The sequence below is a fragment of the Gavialis gangeticus genome, unplaced genomic scaffold (assembly GCF_001723915.1).
Source record: "Gavialis gangeticus isolate Ggan-Ray unplaced genomic scaffold, GavGan_comp1, whole genome shotgun sequence".
Lineage (NCBI taxonomy): Eukaryota > Metazoa > Chordata > Crocodylia > Gavialidae > Gavialis > Gavialis gangeticus.
The window spans coordinates 30183820-30205043 of NW_017728995.1; the positions used below are offsets into that span (position 1 = coordinate 30183820).

The following is a 21224-nucleotide window of genomic DNA, read 5'->3' on the forward strand; positions in this document are numbered from 1 at the left end:
AACAACCCCCCCCCCCCCCCCCAAGAAACCCACCAAGCAGAAGGATTCAGTACGAGGACAGTTCTGCTAAAGGGGGTAGACACAGGCCGACCGGGTTGTCTCCCTGCCCATTTACTAGCTCTGCCTGGGAGCTGGGGGACGTGGCAGACAGCAGTGGCACAATCGAGTGGGAGTATCATTGGGTTCATGCCAAGCAGCTGCCTGTTTCTTGCTAAGGTGAAGGCTGCAGGTGTGTGAGCTCAAGACTTTCAAGCTGGCTCCGGGATTTCATCATCATAAAAAGCCAGCTATTCATCATCCTGTCGGCATTGGCATGTGGGAAGCTCCATTGCTCCAGGTAAAATGGTTCTGGTGAACAGGCTTGACAGTGATGGAAACCCTGTTTATGCACCATATTTACATCTCACCTGTCTCTCAGGACTTACAGTGACCTCTGCATTCTCTCCAGCCTTCAGGATGCACAAGGCACGGTATGGTAATGAATCCCCACTAATTGCAGATGACCTCAGTGAATGCTCGCTGCTGTAAAGTCCTTCCAGGGAGAGCAGGCTGGCCGGGCCTCCGCTCCGCTACAGACATGACTCCAAAGGAAAGTGCTGAGCCACTCAGCGCTCCCTCTTTCCCGCTATCCACAAGCTGGTTGCCACAAACAAATTAGCCAAGCCAAGTCCAGCTGCTAGACCGGTGAACCAAAGCAGCACTCCTGCAAGAGCAGAGCTAGGACAAAACTAACGTTTAAAACGCCTTCAAGTTACTCAACGGCTTCTCTCCAGTGTGGAAAACTTCTCAGTTTCCAATAGCTTGACCTGGGGATGGGCAGACACAAAGTGAAATGAAAAAAAAAAAGAAGTGCTTTATACTCTTCTGGTTGCATGTGCTCCCCACTCCTATACACTGAGCAAGGGATAACAGGAGGGGTCCCTTCTGTGCCACCTCACCTGGGGAAGAACTACCCTGTGCTATTCTTACCTGCTGTGATTTAAGCAGACAGACCCAAGCAGTTTATTTAAAGCACCTTCAAGATCCTTTTGCACGACTGGTTCCTTCCACAAAGAATCCGAGCCTGGTTCTTAGGATGACGGCTACTCTACGCTGCCACCCCTTGCCAATGGGCAGATAATCCCACAGCAACTTCACCCCTACTTCAGAGAAACAACTGGACTCCCAACTAGCTGAATTAGCTACAGAAATGGCTTATTTAAAAAAAGCAGCAAGGCAACGTGGGCACAGCAAGATGGACCATCACTTTCAGTAATGTTTGAAAAATAATAAAAAACAGAGTGTCGAAGTGAAAATTCAAAACCTCAAAGTAATTTCAACCATACATACACGGCAAGGGAAAAGAGTTTGTACATGATGCAACAGAAAAAGTGACTCATTGTCCTAGATGCCAAACCCTGGTTTATTTCATTCTGTCTCCTGTACCTGCTAAAGGCATCACCAACTCTGAAAGAATTTACTAAATTGCATTTTAAAAAATCCCATTTTAGTCATTTTAGCATTTTGTTTCTCAGGAGCCGGGGCCAGATTCCACTCTAGAGTGATAGTCAGGAGCTAAGCGCAGGCTGGATAAGTGCAAATCTCAGACGAATGAAGGACAGTCTTGGGATCAGAGCACAGGACTAGAGACTGGGGACCGGCGGTGAAGTCCTGGCCCCGCTGAGTCCAGTGAGCCCCCCACTTTACACTACTGCCGGAGTCCCCATGGGATCATCAACGTGAGTGCAACTGCAGCTTCCTTCCTGGTGCAAGCAGCGATCTCTAAGCCACATCACACTCCAGAGCCACCAGCCAAAATATAAATGATGGGTTGCTGCATGGAAACTGTACCATGGCTTTTAAAGACTGGGTTACCAGACTTATCTATCTTTTTTATTTATCCCCACTACCATAGAGACAAGCCTCTCAAGTTTTCTTAAAGGAATTTACCCACTTAAAAGGACCTTCAGGATCCTTTTGCCCAACTGGTTCCTTCCAGCTGCCTGTGCCCTTGTGGAAACAGCTGCACAAGACTTCCTTGCTACAGCTGCTATTTTACTGTTCCACCGACCCCATCCCATAATATAGCACCAAGGAGAGACAGTCAGTATAGCACGTAATGAAGAGCAAAGGAGAGGAAACATCCATTTCTAACGAGGTGCATCTGAGCTGCAGCACTCCCTGCCTTCAGAGACGAGCATCATCTCCGTTGTTGCTTCTGGGCCTGCGGCGAGCGAGCTCCTTCGCCACAGTGGACAGCGCTGCGCAGAGGAACAGGCGCGTTTTGCAGAAAAGGGGTTCCCCTTCCGAGGAATCAGGTGCTGGCCAGTCCTGAAGGCAAAGTGCCACATGCAAGCACAAACTGATCTCGTGCGTTGCATGCTTCCGCTCCCCCATGTGAAACGTGGCCTCTGAAATGAGCTCGCATGACAGCGCGTGTCCTTCTTGCTACATACCGGTCCAGGGGTAAGATGGATGATGTAAGCCCCTCCTAGAGACAAAGCCCCAGCGACTTTGCTTTCAAAACAAAGCAACAGGCTGCAAACTATCAGTGCACATTACTTCAGAGACCCTGGGCCTAGTCCTGAATCATTCGTGCTATTGCCTGAAGAGGGGCTTAGTCCGTGAAATAACCCAGGCAGCAGTTGGGATCCAGGCATGTAAATCTATTCTCATCTTCGCCTCTTGACTCACTGCGGCTTCAAGTGCCGACCTTATGGCCTGATCTCGGAGGTGGCAAGGGAGCAACAGGGCTCAGCTCTGCAGACACACCAGCCCATTCACCCCAGTTTTAAAGGTAGGGGAAATCCCTTCCTCGCCCCGCAAGTAGGTTATGAGGTTTGCTCCGAAGAGCTCCGAGACCCGCTGATGACATGAGTGACGGATGTGCAAACTGGTATTTGCTTTAATTGTTTTTGCATTGGAAGTGAAATTGGAAAAATATCACCGAGCGGAGCTACTTCATCTGCCTTCCCTCCCCAGGGGCTGCCTTTTGCCACGGCACGTTTAGTTCTTCCACCGCTCCCTGGCAGGTGAAACAAAACAGGCTTTGACAACGGTGCGCCGTGCATTCAGTTAGGGCAGACCGGTCGCGTTTGAGGCTGCATCACTCAGCACGCGGTGACTCAATGCAACGTGGATGATGGATTAGCCATGCAGCCAGCTATAATTAATACCTGGGGAAAAAAAAAAGCCCTTGTCGAGTTCAGTTTGAATACGTGATAAAGGGAACCTGAAACAACAAAAGGTTTTGTGATGACGTCTGCGTACGGTTCTGCAAGAAAAACACCGGCATCCGACAGGAGGGCACTGGAATGGGGAATGTTTCTCCTGGACAAAAAAAAAAAGACATTTACCCTGCCATTCACCCTGCGCACACCTCGACACAAATACATTCTTGAGGCTTTTGTTTTATCAAAGCTCTTATAAGGCTCCCCCAAGAATCAGTTTGGTTCTGCTCCATCGAGATAACCAGTGTTTGCACCTTGAGCCTCTTTTGAGAAAAGCAACAGCATCCCTTCCTATCATACTCAGCAAAGCCACGAAGTTGTGCTCAGCAGTAGCCTTCAAGCATCTCTTCGCCTTACTGATCACCTCCATGTTTCAGACGCTTTCTGACATCCTGAGGTCCCACACTTCAGTTCAGCAGTTTCTAAGCAAGCTGGCTCGCTCCAGGGGAGCCACGCACAAAGAATACTTCAACGCACGCAGCTGGGCTCCACCTCGGTGCAGCCATTCACAGACTGCCATGTGTACCCGCGGAGCACCCTGCCGTGGTAGGCAGTGACCACGAAGAACATGCAAATGCCCTCAAGCCTCAGCCACAGCAAGAGGACGATTACGCCCAGAGGTTGCCTGGTTGGGATGGAGCTAAATCTGAAAGGGAAGGAAAAGTACTGTGCTGAATCTGAAGAAGCACTGCCTAGCCCACGCCAGTTCTAGCAAGAAAGCCTCCTGCATAATGCTGAAGCACAAATGTGTTCAATGCCAAAGCCTGAGAAAGTTGGATGGATCGGGGTCCCCCGTTATGAGTCTGGGGCAGAAGCATCCATGGAAGTGTTCCAGGGTCGTGGACCTTTGATATTTTAACTCAAAACCATGCCGGCCACACAGAGCTCGTGTGCAGCAACAGAACAAAGGACTTCCCGTCACAGCCTCCTCTGCTCCTGCTGTGAATTTTTCTCCTCGAGTCACACCTGTCACTGAGGCATCCAAATCCCCCTGGGGAGAAGCAGCAGCATCACATGCATGCCATGAATGGGCTGGGGATGAAGTTCAGGAATAACAAAGAACCTGTTTCCACATAAATATGTGCACTGATAAAAGGAGAAGGAAGATAAACCAGGCTGACAATGCAAGACCTTGGACTACAGGCTGGGAATGAGGAAGGTGTTCGACTGCCCTCTCTGCCACTGAGTCACTGGGTGGCCTTGGAGAGGTCATTTCACCTCTTCCCAGTCTAGTCTCCCAATCTGGGAAGAGGAGAAAGTGAACCTCACCTGTCACTTGCTTTGAGGGAGGTGGAGGACACTCTACGGCAGTGATAAATATGATCATCAGAACAGCACTGTCTCTAAATTAAGAACATAAAGACCTGTTTCTAGGACGTAGCAGCTGGGCTTTCAGGCACAGGGCACAGAGGTGGGTCAATTGGCTACTTGACAGTGTGGCAGAAGGCAGGGCAGCATAGCACCACGGGGACTGCCTCTGAACGGGGCACAGGCTGAGACTCCAGGAGCAGCTGCAACAGTGCAAGCCACTGGCAGGCAGAGCTGCCTGTCCAGAAGCAAGCGATCTGCAAATAACGGACGGACCTCTGTGTCTGACTTAGCGATTACAACATTTATATTAGTTAGAGAGAAGAAACAAAGCAATGTGTGTGCTTCTTGACGGTAAATTCATCCCAGAGTATTGCCATCATTACTTTCCTAGACACGTCTCCTGGCAGGACAGAACTGCAGAGGAGCAGGGCTGAAGGGACCTCGGGAGGTCATCGAGGCTAACCCTCTGCCCAAGGCAGGATCGGCCCTCTCCAAGTCATTCCATACTAATCCACAAGGTAACCTCTTAGTAAAACTACCGTCCAACCCTGACACAACACAGGTAAAGAAAGGGGACTACAGTAGCCACTCCTGCTCCGTAAAACGTTGTTAATATATACAGGCAGGCCTCGGACTTACGACACAATCAGTTCCTGAAAACCACACCTTAAGTCAAAACGTTGCGACTCGGAACCAATTTTCCCATAGGAAACTATGTTATAAATGGGGGATTGGTTCCTGAACCAAGGCCCAATACCCTATTTTCACCAAAAATACCCCAGAATTTTGTAGTCAATTAATTATAGATGAGTAATATAGCTACATTAATGTATTTCTATTGTAAATAGCAATCCTACTGATTTGGAAGGACTTCTTTGAGGTGACTTTGCAGGGCTTTTTGAAGGGCTCTTGGCTGGAGTCTTCTCAGGAGTCCCAGCTGCAGGTATCTCTGGAGTCTTGTCGGCTTTCTTAAAGAAAGTGTCCAAGGAGGTTGGACAGCTGTTCTCCAGGGAGATGAGTGACGCAGTGAACTTGTTCGCTGGCGTGGCGTGGCGTGGCATCGGATCAAGCACTGCACAGTCGAAACTGGCGTTGTCAAGTTGAAACAGGGTGTCAATTTATAAACGTTGTAAGTGTGAAACATTGTAAGTCGAAACGTTGTAAGTCCGTACTCAAAAGATCCCAAGCTGAGACCATGATGTGATCCCTGTTACAGAGGAAGGCAAAGTGTCCCCCAGTCCATACCAATATGACCAGGAGGTAAAAATTTCTCCCTGACTCCAAATACAGCTTTGGTCTAACCCTAAACGGAGGGGCAAGCCGCTCTAGCCAGGAGCCTCTGGCTTTAAGTCCCATGCGGGGTTACCACAGCCACTGCTTGTCCTCCAATGCCAATGCACATGTCAAGTGGGGCTCTGCGCCCAGGATATTGGTGATGAGACCCCACTCTCCAATCCCAGGCCCCTATGGGAGCCCCCAGGACCAGACGACCCAGCTCCGCAAGCTGTATGTTTGACACCTCTGCTCTAGCTCATGCTTTCAGGCTGCTGAAGTGCACGGTCACGGGAACTCCTCTGCATTCTACACGTTTGCAAGGACAAATTCATTCCTGATGAAACGCAGGCCAAGACGGGATCTGGCACCGCATGCCACACCTTGGTGCCAAACGTACCTTTTGCAGAAGCAGGACTGGCTGCTGTAGCTCTTTTTGGACTGCAAAAACCAGGAAAGGCAAAGCTCCTTGTAAGAAAGGGGCAGGACAGGGTGGCTCTGCTACTCATGGGACACTGTCTGTATGCACCAGTTATGGCCAAGTCATTTCTGACTCTCTCAGAGAGTCCCTGCCTTGAGACAGCAAACCAAAGGCACCTCACAATCAGACCAGCCAGTGGGTGCCTTGAAAAAAAACCTGACTGCTGAACTCATTGGTGCCTGGGCCACTCTGACTTTCTTGTCATTGATGCACAGTACTTGCAGCCTCCTCCTAACCCAGCCATGCAGCATTTCAGACATCTTCCACACCCACATGCTAGAGCAAGACACACTTCTACGCCTTACCTTGCACACAATGTCACCTTAAATAGGAGTCGAAGCCGCAGGCTACCTCCGCATTGCAAGAGAAGGAGAAGTCCTATGCTCATCTGCTAATGGTCTCAGAGGGGAAACACAAGAAAGCAATTTTCTTGCATTGTTTCCAACCGACATTTATCTGGGAAGATTTTAATTGAGATAGTAATTAATCTTCGGCTCTTGAACGATTCAATTATAAAGCATAAGTGGGGGTCACTGTCTAAAAATAGAGGTTCTCTATCTTTGCCCGTTGGAAACAATCCTATGAACCGCCACCACCATGCAGATGCTGTCACATCCTGACCATCTTCGTTCTCATTTCTCTGTGCAGCTGACATATACAGTCCACCCCTCAGGGCTGCCTGCTTTCTATGACAGGTCTACTGCTCCCAGCTGAACCGAACATGGAGTCAGGTTTATGGACACCTTGGAAATGGTACGTACATTAGGAATTCCCCAAATGTGTCGGAGCTCTGAGAATCTGTAAGACAACTCCGTGTTTTTTGATATTGTGAATCACTTAGTAACACCTTCTGGTTCCTCTTTCTCACTTCCCCAAGCTCCTCATATGTGCCTTATTCCACTGTTACCAGCATTCATGAATCCCATCTTGTTAGTGAACTGAAGCTGCTATCTGGGATAAAAATGTCAAGAAGGCAATCAGCCCCACTGTAAGCAAGGGGCTGAAACAATAAGCAAAGGGGCTCCACTTACTCTCTCTAAATTCATCCACTTTGGTGAAAGCCCATTACAAACTACAGAGCAACACAAACCCCTCGCCTGCAACAGGACCAGCCATCCATGACCACACAGGAGGTAACCTTTTGTTTGCAGTTTGGTTTTTAACCAGAGTAATTCTCTGATACCCCTCATTTTTACTCGCTTCCTTTCCCTTTCTGCAGCTTCCCCCAGGCATCAAAACAAGTGACGAGCAGTCTCCGCAAACAGCTTGGTGCCAGTGGCACAAATTGGTCTACTGCAAATGCGCTTTTGATCATTTCCATGATAAACCTCTGTCACCAACTCAAGCACGTGGGGACGGGTGCTATGGAGAGCAGCCTCACAGAACAACGAAAGCCATCAATCAACTCCAAGTCAGCTGTTTAATTATGGGGATCATAAAGATTATGATCCAATTTATTTCCGGCCTGGATGTGCATAGGGCATTTTTCCAACCAGTTCTCCTGTGGGTAATGCTCTCTGTGGTTCATCTTCAGGCAGTTAAAGCAAAGGAGAACTACATTTATAGTAGGCATCTTGTACACGGGCTTTTATGTGAACTTAGAAACAAACATACTTAAAACAATTCATTTGCTTCTCTGGCATTTATGGCACCTCTTGCTTTTGCATCCAAGTACTGCAGCTCTGAGCGAGAGAGAAAGCATTATCGTTTATCATTATGGATTAGACCTTGGCAGATTTCCCAGAAATCAAGTTTTATTTGTCCAGTCACGAAAATGATGCTGCACTAAGGTATCTGATTTGGGATGCTACTAGACTACACTCTGGAGCTATGAGGGAGCGCTGACAGAAGGGGCTGGGTGTGCCAGGTGAGGAAAATGGACTGGAAAAGGTGGCGAGGGAGAGAAGCAAGGCTCCAGACTGCAGCACGTGTATGGCTACATGTTGAAAGGGAGGATCACATTCAGTGGAGCAGGATTTCCTTTCTGCAGCTCATGGCTGGTGGACTGAAGCTTAGAGGGAAGCCTGGAAAAGGGCTGGCTGGAATGGATAGCCAGGGACAGTGGGGTATCACAGATATGGGGGATGGGAATCTAGGCAGAGGGCTGCAAAAAAGGAATGAGAACGGGTTGAGGAGGCAGCAGGGATTCAAAGTCAAATGCCCGAAGGGACAACTGTGCTCACACGAGTCTTACCTCTTGCAGAAATAGAGACCTCATCTTGTAGACAAACCTTAGCTCCTGGTTTAAAGGCTTCCAAAGACAGTGGATCCATCACTATACAAGGTAAGTTGTTTCAGTGGAAAATTATTAGCACTCTGGCTTTATTCTGAGTCAGAATTGGTCTAGCTGCAGCCTCCAGCCCCTGGATATGGTTATACCTTGATCTGTCAGATGGGAGGCCCCTCTTGCATTAGATATTGATGCTCATCTAGATCCTTAAAGCATATGATTGAGTTGTATCTTCACCTTCTTCCTGAAAAGCGAACTAGCTTGAGTGCCCTCAGTCTCCTGCCACAACAAGGGACAGCAAAGATTCAGGGCAGCAGAGAAACAACACGGCTCAGGTCCGAGGCAGAGCAGCAAGTCCGACCCAAGCACTGCCACTGCTTCTCCTCGCTGCCCAGCCCTGGCACAGGCAAAGCCCCTAGCTCCTGAATGCCACCAAAGCCCCCCAGCTCTGCGACCCTGATCCAATGGCACCATGGGTCATAAGCCACTGACCCCTGTACTATGAGGTAGATTTCTGCTCCTTTCACCTCCCTTGTCTGGACTCTTGACACATTTTCAGCATTTTTGCTGACATGTGGATGGCAGGGTTGCATCTGATATTTCAGTAGGAGCTGCACCATGCCAGATACAAAGGTAGCACAGCCTCAGCTGGCTGGAGGGTGCGGGACAACCTATCCAGGGTGGCTGGTAAAAGAATTATCTAGTCAGGAAATGTCTGGATGCCATGTAGTGAAAGCTTTAACTGACAACTTTCTCTAGAGCAGCAGTGTCAAACATATGGTCCACAGGCCAGATCCAGGCCACGGAGCCCCGTGATCCAACCCTTAGTGCTGCCCCACACAGCGAGCTGGACTGGCTCACCATGGCCAGGACACGCCTCTTATTTGTGCAGTAATACCTCGAGTTGAGTCATACCAAGGTTGTAACAACAGTCAAGCTTATCGTCCATACCGTACCAAGCTTACCATACGGACCATACCGTACCAAGCTTACATCAACAGGCAAAACCATGTATGACCCATGGTCAAAAGCTGGTCAGGTATCATCTGATCATCATTTAGACAGGTATCATTAAAGACAAAATTGCCAGACTGTATAAATGTGCCCACCGTATTCAAGCATCACAGTGTGGCATCCAATCACATACTGAAGATACCAAGAGCTGCAGTGGGAAGAGGATTAATTCTTGGAGATTCACGTGGAGTTGGGCGTGACCACTCTCTCATCATTAAGCATTTGTTTCATTACAAAGAAACACACATCAACACCCTTAGCTGACTCAGCTAAGATTTTTCTATGGGAACAAGCATTACGTTTCAACAATCCTGTCCAGCAGACGAGGGTTATTGCTATCTTATAGAAGAGCTGACCAGGGGAAGTGAAAGCCAAGCCAAGAGTCATAATGAATCGGTGACAAAGGAGTTCCGATTCCCAGCTTCTTGCTCTAAGCAACAAACTAGCGTGTCTTCTCGAGACATTAACAGGAATGATGAAAAAACATCCAGGTGGCAAACATCATTAGCGAAACAGGAACAGAATCACCAGGCCACCAAGCTGCTGGTAGAGATGTCCAATGCTGAACACAAGGCAGACCCCAAGTGTATCTTTATGTATGGGAAGACGGCTCAAACCCTTTGAGAGAGAAAGCATGGAAGTAATACGTCTCTTAACAACCTCCTCCCTTATGCTATGGGACGATTGTTTCCTTTGCTTTCATGTTTATTTGGAATCTGATAACGAATTGCTCATGGTTTCCTACCAGAGTTTATCTGCCATTGTTTAGGATTTACATTACTCAACAGGAAATCCACGAGAGGTCCTGCGATTGGAAAGGTGCGTTTCCCAAACCGACCCACCCTCGCTTGCTCAGAGCTGGGAAGCGGATCTCCTACAGAACTACACCCAGGTTAGCAAAGGACGTCATGGGAACAAGAGCTGAGGCCTTCTAATGCTGCTACGTTAAAAGCGACATATGCTTCCTTTGCCTCGAACAAGATATGCTCTACCCATCAGCACGTGCCCTTGGGTTCATCTTGCTCTCTTCAGCAGTAGCCGTCTGCATGACCTTGGATTCTTTGTTGACTGCTGATAATGTTATCTGAGCATGTACAGCTCCCCACAGAGCAGTCCCCATGCCTATATGAACAAAGGACCCATGAGTGCAAGATTACCCTTGGTTAAATTTACATTGTTAATGTGTGAAACACCTCTCTAGAAGCCATTTTTTGCTTTGGGAACAAGATTCTCTGAGAAAGGAACAGTGCTCGTGGGAAATAATTCAGTTTGTGATATAGAAGCCCACAGGGGACTGTAATTAGGCCAAACTAATCCTTCACTGTGTTGTCAAGCAGGTTTTAGAATCCTAGAAAATGAAGGTTGGAAGGGACCTCGGCGGGTGACATCTAGTCCAACCCCCTGCTCCAAGCAGGACCAGCCCCAACTACATCATCTTGGCCAAGGCTTTGTCTAGCCAGGTCTTACACACCTCCAAGGATGGAGAGTCCACAAATCAAAAGGTGACAGTTTAGTGCAGCAGTTACCTCAGCACAACTGATAAGATCCCAAGGAAGAAGTCACTTCATTTATGCCCTGATTATTGAAACGCATCCCTCTTTCCCATATGCACAATTCAACTCACTTGAGTTGCAGTTCAGTTCTTTGCCCTGCACCCAGAACTGAAATGAGTGCAGTGGGAAAATGTGACTAATTCAAGCCCGATGTAGTGGAGGGAACCATGCTTTGGAAAAGAGCCTGCTTTATAGCAGAATGCATGGTCACGGCATCTAACTTCCTTGATCACATCGCTGTATCATTATCATTTATTTAAACGTATCAGATACTTAGCTACAGCTTTATAGGTGTTATAAGAGCTTGTGAAGAATTCAGTATGAGTGCTCACATGTCACTGAATGTTTTGTCCAGGAGATTTCAACAGGATTCCCTCTATGGTTCCCTACTGCACTGGTGCAATGTGGGGCAGTGATACTGTGAAGAAAACTTGGACACACAAACTTACAGTTTTGCTTGTGTCTCATCCCTGCTTGGAGTCTCTAGACCGATCAACAGACCACAAGAGTCCCACTTGGCTTTGCTGTAGTAAACCACAGAATCATAGGTTTTGATTGTGACCTCAAGGGTAACCCAGCCCACCCCCCTGCAGAGAAGCAGGAATGCTTCTCAGAGTCATCCTTCACCAATGCTTATCCAACATCTTCTTGAAAGCCGAGTGAAGGCGATTCCACAGCTTCCCTGGGACTCTATTCCAGCGTGCTGCTGTTCTAACAAGAAGGAAGATTCTTCTGCTCTATACTCTAGGTCTGCATTGCTGTAAGGCAGCAAAAGACCCCTGGGCAGCCCCAGGTCCATGCACAAGGGTTACTGACCTGATCCAAACGAAGGGCACCATCGATGAAGCGTTGCTTGCGCAGCTGCTTGGCGATGCGGTGGAGGTTCAGCACTGCCCAGTGAATTTCCTCTATCGTGTGCTGGGGAGAGATGGGAGGCAGCTCCTCCGGTGAAAGCACCTTCTTGGGGTGTTCGATCATGCTCTGTGCATGGTCGTAGCTCAGCTTCACGCAGGAGCAGATAATGGTTCGCCCAAACCATTCGTCGAGGATCTGCAAAATCAGAAAATGTCAGAATGTAGCAATTAAACGAAGGGCAGGCTTCCAATCCTCCCCACCAGCCCAGGTCTTTCCTCCTCATACCCACAAAAATTCCAGGTCAACCGACAAGGGGCTTGTGTGCACCACGGTAGGAGGCATTCAGGACACAGACAATAGCACTGACATTGTTATGAGCAATCTACTAGAAACTGGGTGGTTGTAGCTACTCAGCAACAGACTGCAGCACACCCTCTATGCCAGGCCTGGGGCCAAAAAAGGACATAAGGCTGAGCATGTGATGCTTCACTTAGACACAACAGTACCAGCTGGTCTAGACAGGGGACTGCCTGCTGGGACCTTGATCCTGGACATGCCTTCAGGGGCTCCACTGTAGAAGCCCATGAGCTGTGCTCTGACCACCCGTGCTCCAGACCTACCAATCTCTGCCCTTTCATTTTATGCAGTCTTATACCCATTATTCAGGCCTGAATTCAGCCCAAAGTACAGCAAAGCAACAAATGCTCAGGAAAGTGCGCATCTGAGTGTTTAAAGGTCTTCACAAAGTAAGATGGTTTTATCTGCCTCCATCACATAATGATGGGCATCTGCCATTGTCTATGGAAAGAGACTTTCTCTTTGACGGAAACCAAGGACATTTTACACACTTTTTAAAGCTTCTGTCCTTTTTTTTAAAAAAGCTCCCTATTCAAAGTTATGGACATTTCCTGCAAGATAACTAAGATGCTGCAGTCTCTTTTTAAACCTGACACCATCAGTAAAAAGCAAGTGGAAAACAAGTAGCCGAATAATGAAAAGTAAATGGTTCCCATTTGACTAGACCAAAAAAGTGGTTCTGCACCTCGAAGCTTTTTGCTTCAGGCTGAAACAAGCAGTGAACAAGGCTGAGTTTCCACCGTTGGAGAGGAGCTCCATCTCATGTTGTTCCCATGAATCAAATCCTATGTACATAAGGGAAACCTCCCTCAGCAGGGCATTCATATTGTTAGGTGTTAGCTCCCTCTTCTAACCCTAGCTCTTGATAATAGCTACATTAAAAGCAGGGCGGGTTTGATTTAAATCAAATTTTGATTTAAATCGCAATTCAAATTACTGGCTAGGAAGCCTTGACTTAATCACTGTTTTCTACAAAAAGTGAATTCTTGTTGTTTGATGTAACCTTTGTTCAAGGCTATAGAAACAGGCTGCAGGACAGTCAGCATACATTCTACATTTCTCTTTAGCCCAATGTTGAGAACTTTGGCTATGATGCCATCTATCTTGCCATGATTGTGTTCACAAATTGTCATCAGATTAGGCCAGTTCTCAATATATCGCTCAGAACAGTCCACTGCTAAGTTCTATTGCACGTCTCGTGGGAGAGTTAGTTTGGCTCCTCCTGCTTTCTTCACAGCAGCTGCTGGAAAGTGCTAGTTACAGAAGTATTTTGCAATTTCAACAAAATTCTGCTCAAAATGTTCCTCTTCTGTTTCTACTGCCCCTCCCTTCTTGCATTTATCTCCAGACTCCTCCTCCTTGCCCAGATCTACTCCACCAACAATCCTGTATTTATCCAGCTTCCTGACACTTTGCACTTTTACAGAGAGGTAAGGGTTTGACTTTGTGCACACAAATTTGCAGACAGACAACAGGGCCAATGGGTAGGAAATCAGGTCTGTTCTCTCTCATCTCCATATACTGCTGTTAGCAAGGATGTTATCTCTGGAGACACAAATCCACAGAGATTTTTAATGGGATCTTCTAGACTGAGCACTGAGTCCCACTAGGTCAAGTGGCTCTCTTTAATCTTTATTAATCTATAGAGGAGCCTCAATATGTTACATGAATATATTGTCTCAAATAGTATACGATTAGAAGTTATAATCCATATTTCATAATGATATCTTTGAGCTTTAACATATCTTAAATGAAAACTATCTTTATATAGGTTTATTTTTTTAAAGCACCTTAACAAATTAAAAATACGATTAAATAAAAAAAATCTCAATTAAATTAAAAAAAATAAGATTTTTTAAATATTACTTTTAATTGTTGCTTTTTATGCACCCTGATTAAAAGCAAGGCCTCTATCAGTGCTGGTTCTTATCATGGTAAGGGCCAAACATTTAAGTGAAAGCACAAATTTTGTCTTTCTGGAGTGGGGTTACTTCTGGGCACATCAGTATACATTAAAAAGACAGAGGATTGGATGGATACTTTATTAAGGACTTTGTCCCTCGTTTGTGAGCACAGATCAGATACCTACATCCAGAGCCACATTTTGATAAGAATGAGACAGCAGGCAATGCGGGGAATCACTACGCAACTTGTAGCGAGATCTGAGAATTTTTTCCTCTCATAAGCAGGCCACAGCTTCTCCAAGTGGGAATGACGTTTTATTGAGGAGGAGAGGTTCAGAGTGGTATCGCCATCCTCCCATACTAGACGGCTGGATGGGAGGAGACACACACACGGTTCTATCTAACACAGGGACATAGTATGAAAAAGGGCATGAACCAGACTGGTTCTCTGTAAAGTGTATGCTGCATGACTATTTTTCATCAAAAAGAGGCGTTTGAAAACACCAGTTGTATGTGTGAACAGGCACCAACAAGTTCCATGGCCTTCACGCTTGTAGTAAAGCTGCACATGAAAGTTTCCTCATTCAACATCCATGCATGCAAGTTTGGAAAGAAAGTTTCCACTGACTACAGTAGAAACAGAACAGGTACCACCTAGCTCTTAAGTAACACTTTCCATCACTAGACCTCAGCATGCTTTACCAAGAAGGTCAGTATTGCTGCCCTCATTTTTCAGATAGGGAGAACCAAGGCTGGACGGGTGGAGTGACCAAGATCACCCTGCAGGTCAGTGGCAGAGCTGGGAATAAAAAAAAACAAGCCTCCTAGACACGGAACAGGATGTATTTAGTCTGGAGAAGAGAAGACTGAGGGGGGGGACTGAATAGCAGCCTTCAACTCCAGGAAAGGGGGTTTGAAAGAGGATGGAGCTGGACTGTTTTCAGTGGCGGCAGATGACAGAACAAGGAGCAATGGGCTCAAGTTGCAATTAGATATTAGGAAATCTCTCACAGTCCCATGAATTTGCCTATATCAGGTACCATGGCATGCAGCCTGGAAGATCAATCAGAATACGTATGATCAGAGGCTGGCCAGCTTCAGGGCAACATATAATGCTCTTTAGTAACAGCTGGTGTTGAATTCCCCTTCTGTACTCAATGGTCCATCTCCAGTTTCTGGAGGCAGCTGGGTAGTCTGCTGCACTGTTTCTGCTGCAACATGCTACATCTATTCAGTAATGTGTCTGCTGCAACATGCTATATCTATTCTGGCTCATGTGTGGGTCCTTGTACCTGAACACTGCCGTGATGGTGTTTTCATGAATATCTCTAATGCTTCCTTTAATTGAGGCTGACATAGAGGCATCAGTTTCTCTGTCTGCTTGAAACAGGTTGAAGATGCATCCTGCCCAATATAATCCAAGAATCCCTGAGGGTGTCCACTGCTGACGCATGCAAACACTGCAGCCCAAACTCCCTGTGGCTCCAAGCCAGGAAGTGCAGCTGAGTGTATCAGCTGTCTCCAACCAGTGGGTTTGCCTCCCTTATTAGCAGAAGCAGCAGTTGCATTGTATTTGACACAACACCGCAAAGAGAGGAAAAAGAACTGGATCTCACCTAAGGTATGACTGTGCGCAGCCCGCAGCCCTGGAATTGCAGGGAGAGGCTGCATTTCAGTAGTAATGCTCTATTCTGGACACAGTGCGGCCCAGCTCGTGAAAAGTATTGCATTGATATAACCAAACTGATACGCACAATCCTTGGGAAGGATTTTCAGAGAGGCTCTGTTGCTTCCTACTGAACTCATGGAGCTACAGACAACGCAGGGCAGAATAATGCCACAGAAACAAGTCACTCCAACATAAATTAGAGTGGGAGCTTAAAGCACATCAACAGCTCAGCGCCAGCTGCCCGTGTGCATATTTTTACCAGGGCTAAATGAAAGGTGGCTCAGCCCACCTTCCAAGGCATCAGACACGCAGGTAAATAATACTCTCAGTCACTCTAGATAATACCCTCTAAGTTCACACCATATCGTACCTCGCAGTACCACATTTGTGTGACACAACTAACCAGAACCTCAGGCAGCACCTGGCCTGTTACCTTCATGGATAAAACTAGACAAGCTTTGCCATGCTGCAATGAGGGATAGACAACAAGAAGGCAGCTGATTCCAGACAGGAGCAAGAACCTGACACTGCAATCAAGTCTCATCCAATCTGCAGGCATCTTACCGGCAGGCATGTTAGCGCCAGGTTTATCATGTTGCGGGGTGAAGACAAAGTGCTGAAAAGGCCTTGCTGATCGTGGTCCCAGCTGCATAAACTCAAGATTAAAATATGACCTTGATGATAAGAAGGTGCCGGGGAAGACCCCATGGCTCCTAACCATGGAAGGGCTCTGTCTCCATGCTCCATCACAGGACTGGCAGAGCCCAGAGGGGGGCACATCTAGTCCAGCCCCCTGCTCCAGGCAGGATTGCCCCTGTCTAAACCATCCCAGCTCAGTGCCTCTTAAACCTGCCCTTAAAAAGTTCTAAGGATGGAGATCCCAAGCGTCTCCAGGTGATTTGTTCCAAGCCTTACGCCTCCACAGTTCCCCGGCAGAACTCAAGGCTCAAAGACCACGCACAGCAGGTGGGCACTCACCTGTCTGCACTGGGATCAGAGGGCAGGAACACTTAAGGACAAGCTCTGATCAGAATGCCTGGCTGGGTTAAGGCCTGTGGTTGCAAATTGTTAGGACGACAAATGCTTATTAAGTGGCCTCTGATTCTTATCCAAACCCAGTGCCCCAGGCGTAGCCTGCAGGCTGCAAAGGGCCCCAGGAGAAACCCAGTGGTGAGCTTTGCTTAAGCAATCAGGCTTGCAAAGGGAAACCCTCACACTGATAACAGAGCACTTTCTTCCTGGAAAGCAACTGACCTCAAGGATGACTATCTCCAGGCAGCAAAGACACCATGACCCCTCCCAAATTTCTTGGGCCAAGCCCCAGCAGAACTAAACACTGTTCTAAGCCTGAACATACCCCAAGTGCCAGATCGAAGAGGTAAGATTGAGCTGCTCATCTAAACAATGAAAAGAAATCAAGCATTGATTAAAGAGCACTCAATGGTTAAGTAAAAGGCAAAGTATACTGGCATTACACCCTAAAAGTAAGTAGTGTAGGGCTACAGAAAGTGACAGACTCGGGGCCCCAGGCATCAAAGCCCTTCCCTAAATTCCACAGCCGAGCCTGAAGGTAAAAGTGAGCTATCTTTAAGTCTGGATCCAGAGCTGCCACTGCAGGATGTAGTTCAGTCCTGTTGGTAATGCAAACAAAAGGGGATTTCTGAGCTGCTGTGGAGCAGTGCAGACACCATCATGAAGCAACGCTAACTTCCATTGTAAAGATCATTTGAGAGCCAGCTGCTCCGACAGCCTTCGCAGGGACACGTGGACAGATCCGAAAGGCACTTGTGGGGGAGCGGTGTGCTTGGGATACAGAAAAACTCTTTCTGAAGCTGGTCAGGAATGGGTCGGTCACAGCCAAAACAGCTGGCCTCCCAAGGGGCAGATTGTTGTGTCAGACCCACAGAAAACGAGGGTGGGAGGGACCTCAGGGGGTCACATCTCGTCCAACCCCTGCTCAGTGCAGGGACAGCCCCAACTACATCATCCCAGAAAAAGCTTTGTCTAGCTAGGCCTTAAAAACCTCCAAGGATGGCGAGTCCACAACTTCTCTGGGTAAACTGTTCCAGTGCTTCACCACCCTTCTAGTGAGAGAGTTTCTCCTAATATCTAACCTCAACTTCCCTTGCTGCAATGGAAACCATTGCTCCTCGTTCTGTCACCCAAAAGGAGATGGGTGAGGTCTAGAGACATGCAAAATGAAAGGAGGAAACAACAGCTTTTCCACAACTGCCATGGGGCAAAAAATGAAGCCTAGAAGCACATAGATAATGGGGTAGTTTACTGCCCCGGACAGCAGGAGCTGGCAGCCAACCCCCACCCCCAATTCAGCACCCAAGGTTGGCCCATGCCCCACTTACCTCTTCAAAACATGCTACTGCCTAGTGGGCTGTAGCATGATGCCGCCTACTAAACTGGTGGCAACAGGCTGCAAGTGCTTCCCTGAAATACTGCAGTGCAAAGAGAACATGGACATTCACTCACCCGCTGCTTACCCAGCCTCCCGGACCCCGCAGCACCTCTTAGAGGGCTGTAACATTATATACCCAGCCACATCACTTGCAGCTGTGTAAGATTAGTCTGGTCTCATGGTTCAGGGTGGAAACTGTTCACTGCAGGGGTCAGGATGGTGAAGATGAGACACTGAACGGACGTGAGCCTTGATACAGTGCAGAACCATCCTGTGGTCCTAAAAGTCATTCTCCCCCCTCAGTCACAAAAAGCAATGTCATTTCCTGGCCTCCCTATCTAGCACGTTAGGAAAATATTCTGTAACGTGGTATCTGTGGAAGTGCAGGCTTCACCGAAGAGGAGAGGCAATTCTCAACTCTTCATCGGTGCTCATTCTGGAATTCTTCTTTCTTTAAAGGGTGGGAGTGCAATTAGTCTGGATTTGACTATGATGGCCAATGACTGGCCTCAGCATATTCAAGGGACGCCCTTGCCAATATAGGGTGGCTGGCACGAATAAAACAGCCAAGCCCATGCAGGCTTACCTTGCCTTCTGGAGTCAGCTTCCACAGAACAGAAAATGTCAGTCTGTCTCTCATGGGGTTGAGGCTGCACAGCTCCTCACAAAGCAGCTTGGGAAGCATGGGAATGACCTGGAAAACAAGACAGTAGGTGTGAGGACATTCACTTTGTCACGGACTTTCCTAGCGTGCAGCTCCCCAGGGCTTGCAGCACTCCAACAAAATGTAGGGAAAAGGGCTGAGTAAAGTCACTGCAACAGAGAACCCGTCATCCTTCTGCCACTGCTAAGACACCGGGGGGGCTGGGGTAAGTTGGGGACGGCATGCCCCTGGGGGAAGGTCCGTGACCTCTGGCCAGTTCTCATGCTGACACTGAGAAAGGCAGGGGTTTTCCAAACCTGCAAATTGGGATTCCTGAATTTTGCTCCTTCCCTGGCCCTAAGGCCGTGAGACATGAAAGAAGTATTTTACCTTCTACCCTTCAATTTAGCTTCTGCAAAATTGGAGAAACATTTCCTCATCTCAGAGGTGATGCACGGTTTCCACAACCAGTTCACAGAGCTGCCAAAAGGCAGGGGAAGAGTGCAAATACCAGCTAACCAAACAAGCAAAATCACTTTCTGTATGGTTATTCTATGTGCAACAGGCTAAAGGACGGGAGAAGACACGAGCGTAATAAAAATAACCAAAGCTGACGAAGAAGCCATGTATATCAGAATGAAACAAGCCATTTGCTGGGGCTCTCCCCTGGCCCTCAGGTGAATGTCTGGTAGAGGCAATACCAAGCATCCAGGCAGCGAGTCAAACCTATGTCTCTAGCCTTTCATGTTTTTAGTTCCCTTCTTGTTACTGACCTTCCTGAAGAACAGCACGGAAAGAACTAGCTTGGTCTTACTGTTTGCTTTGAGTCAGTGAAGTATCTGATGCTTTCCAGGAAAGTGTGAAGACAAACTCTCTGCTCTGAGGAACATGTAAGCTAAGGTTTTATTTGTGACCACTTGGGTCTTTCTACCAGGGAACAGAGTGGCACACTACCCAAAAGCCTCAGGCAGTGAGTGTGGCCACACTCACTGTGCATGGGCACTACTCACACCTGCAGACACTTGCTGATTATTGGGGTCAAGTCCCTGGTACCCTTGTGAGCAGCCTGGTTTGCAAGCGCACCAAGAAAACACTGTCCCTCCAGTCCCCTCTGCTGTGAGCACACGCTTTTTGTATTTATCTTTGGCTTTCACGGGAAGGCTCTTCAAATATTTAATCGCATCTGCAGCTTGGCACCGGCCCCTCACCCATAAATCCACTCTAACGGCACGGTGCATTCATGCCGAGAGGTTAACTGTATGGTCTCTGACAGTGAAGGAGGCACTTCCAACATGAATCAGCAGTGCTGGTTCAAGTGGAAGGTCACCAGGGCAGAGATTGTGATAAGCAGTTTCCCGCAACACAAAGGCCGCCAGCTGTGTTATTCCAGTTGTGAAAAGCATGTTAACAATAGTAATAAGTTCATAATTTACAGGTCTACTACGTGAGGTCTGCCATGCTGCCGGGAAAGGCTGGTGACACACGGTGATAAATTTAGAATGAGTTATGCCAATACATGCCAGAAAGGAGAGAAATTAGCAGCCAACAGGCGACTCTTGTGGAGCGTGGGAAATTCCCACTTTCCAAATATCCCACGCAACGGTGAGGAGGCACCCTGGCTACTAACATGTGTGGGTCACACCGGATATTTAATAAAATCCTAAATGCAGATGTGTTTCCAAAATCAAGGATAAGAGGCAGGTGCCTCTTCTCCACTAGTGTGTTATTTGCATGAAGAGAATAGGGAGACAATGTCCAAATTCTTGATGGACACATTCTTTGCCCACCTTTTCTGGGGACACATCTGATAGCACTGGTCCCTGAACAGACTGTTTAGCTCATATCAATGATCTTTGCAATGATTACTTCTGGGCATGGCAGCTTTTTGTCTCCCTGGGTCCCTACTGAAGCAACATCCCTCTTCTAGAGAAATAGCTGTAGTAGCTTACTTACAGCTTTTGCTAAAACTTTACAATAAAATTAACAATAAAAATTACATACACTGTAATCATAAAATGAATTCATTTACGGTTTCTCATAAAAGCATACCATAAGATTACACATTCTACCAGTTCAAACAAAATTAAAACAGAACGCAGCATATGGCAATGCATAAAAATAGTTAAAAAAGCAGCAAGAAGTTAAACATAATACAAACATTTCAAACAAAAGAATACAAGTGGTGCCATAGTGGGTCAGACCAATGGTTCATCTAGCCAAGTATCCTGTCTCTGACAGCGGCAGAAGTGGATGCTACACAGAGGGAGAATATCAAATTATTTGTTTTTTTTATGGAGGGTTGGCCTTTTTTTTTTG

General features: G+C 47.4%; 1 protein-coding gene across 2 annotated transcripts in view; it reads right to left on the minus strand.

Moving 5' to 3' along the window:
• The window catches only part of DIS3L2 (DIS3 like 3'-5' exoribonuclease 2), a 288990-nt gene that overhangs the window by 77307 nt on the left and 190459 nt on the right, over positions 1 to 21224 (minus strand). For both annotated transcript variants that reach the window (XM_019503424.1, XM_019503425.1), the window contains exons 13-14: positions 18852 to 18959; positions 11887 to 12120 (exon numbers count right to left, since the gene is read on the minus strand). In XM_019503424.1, coding sequence (XP_019358969.1) covers positions 11887 to 12120; positions 18852 to 18959 — 342 coding nt within the window. The remainder of the gene's footprint in view (positions 1 to 11886; positions 12121 to 18851; positions 18960 to 21224) is intronic.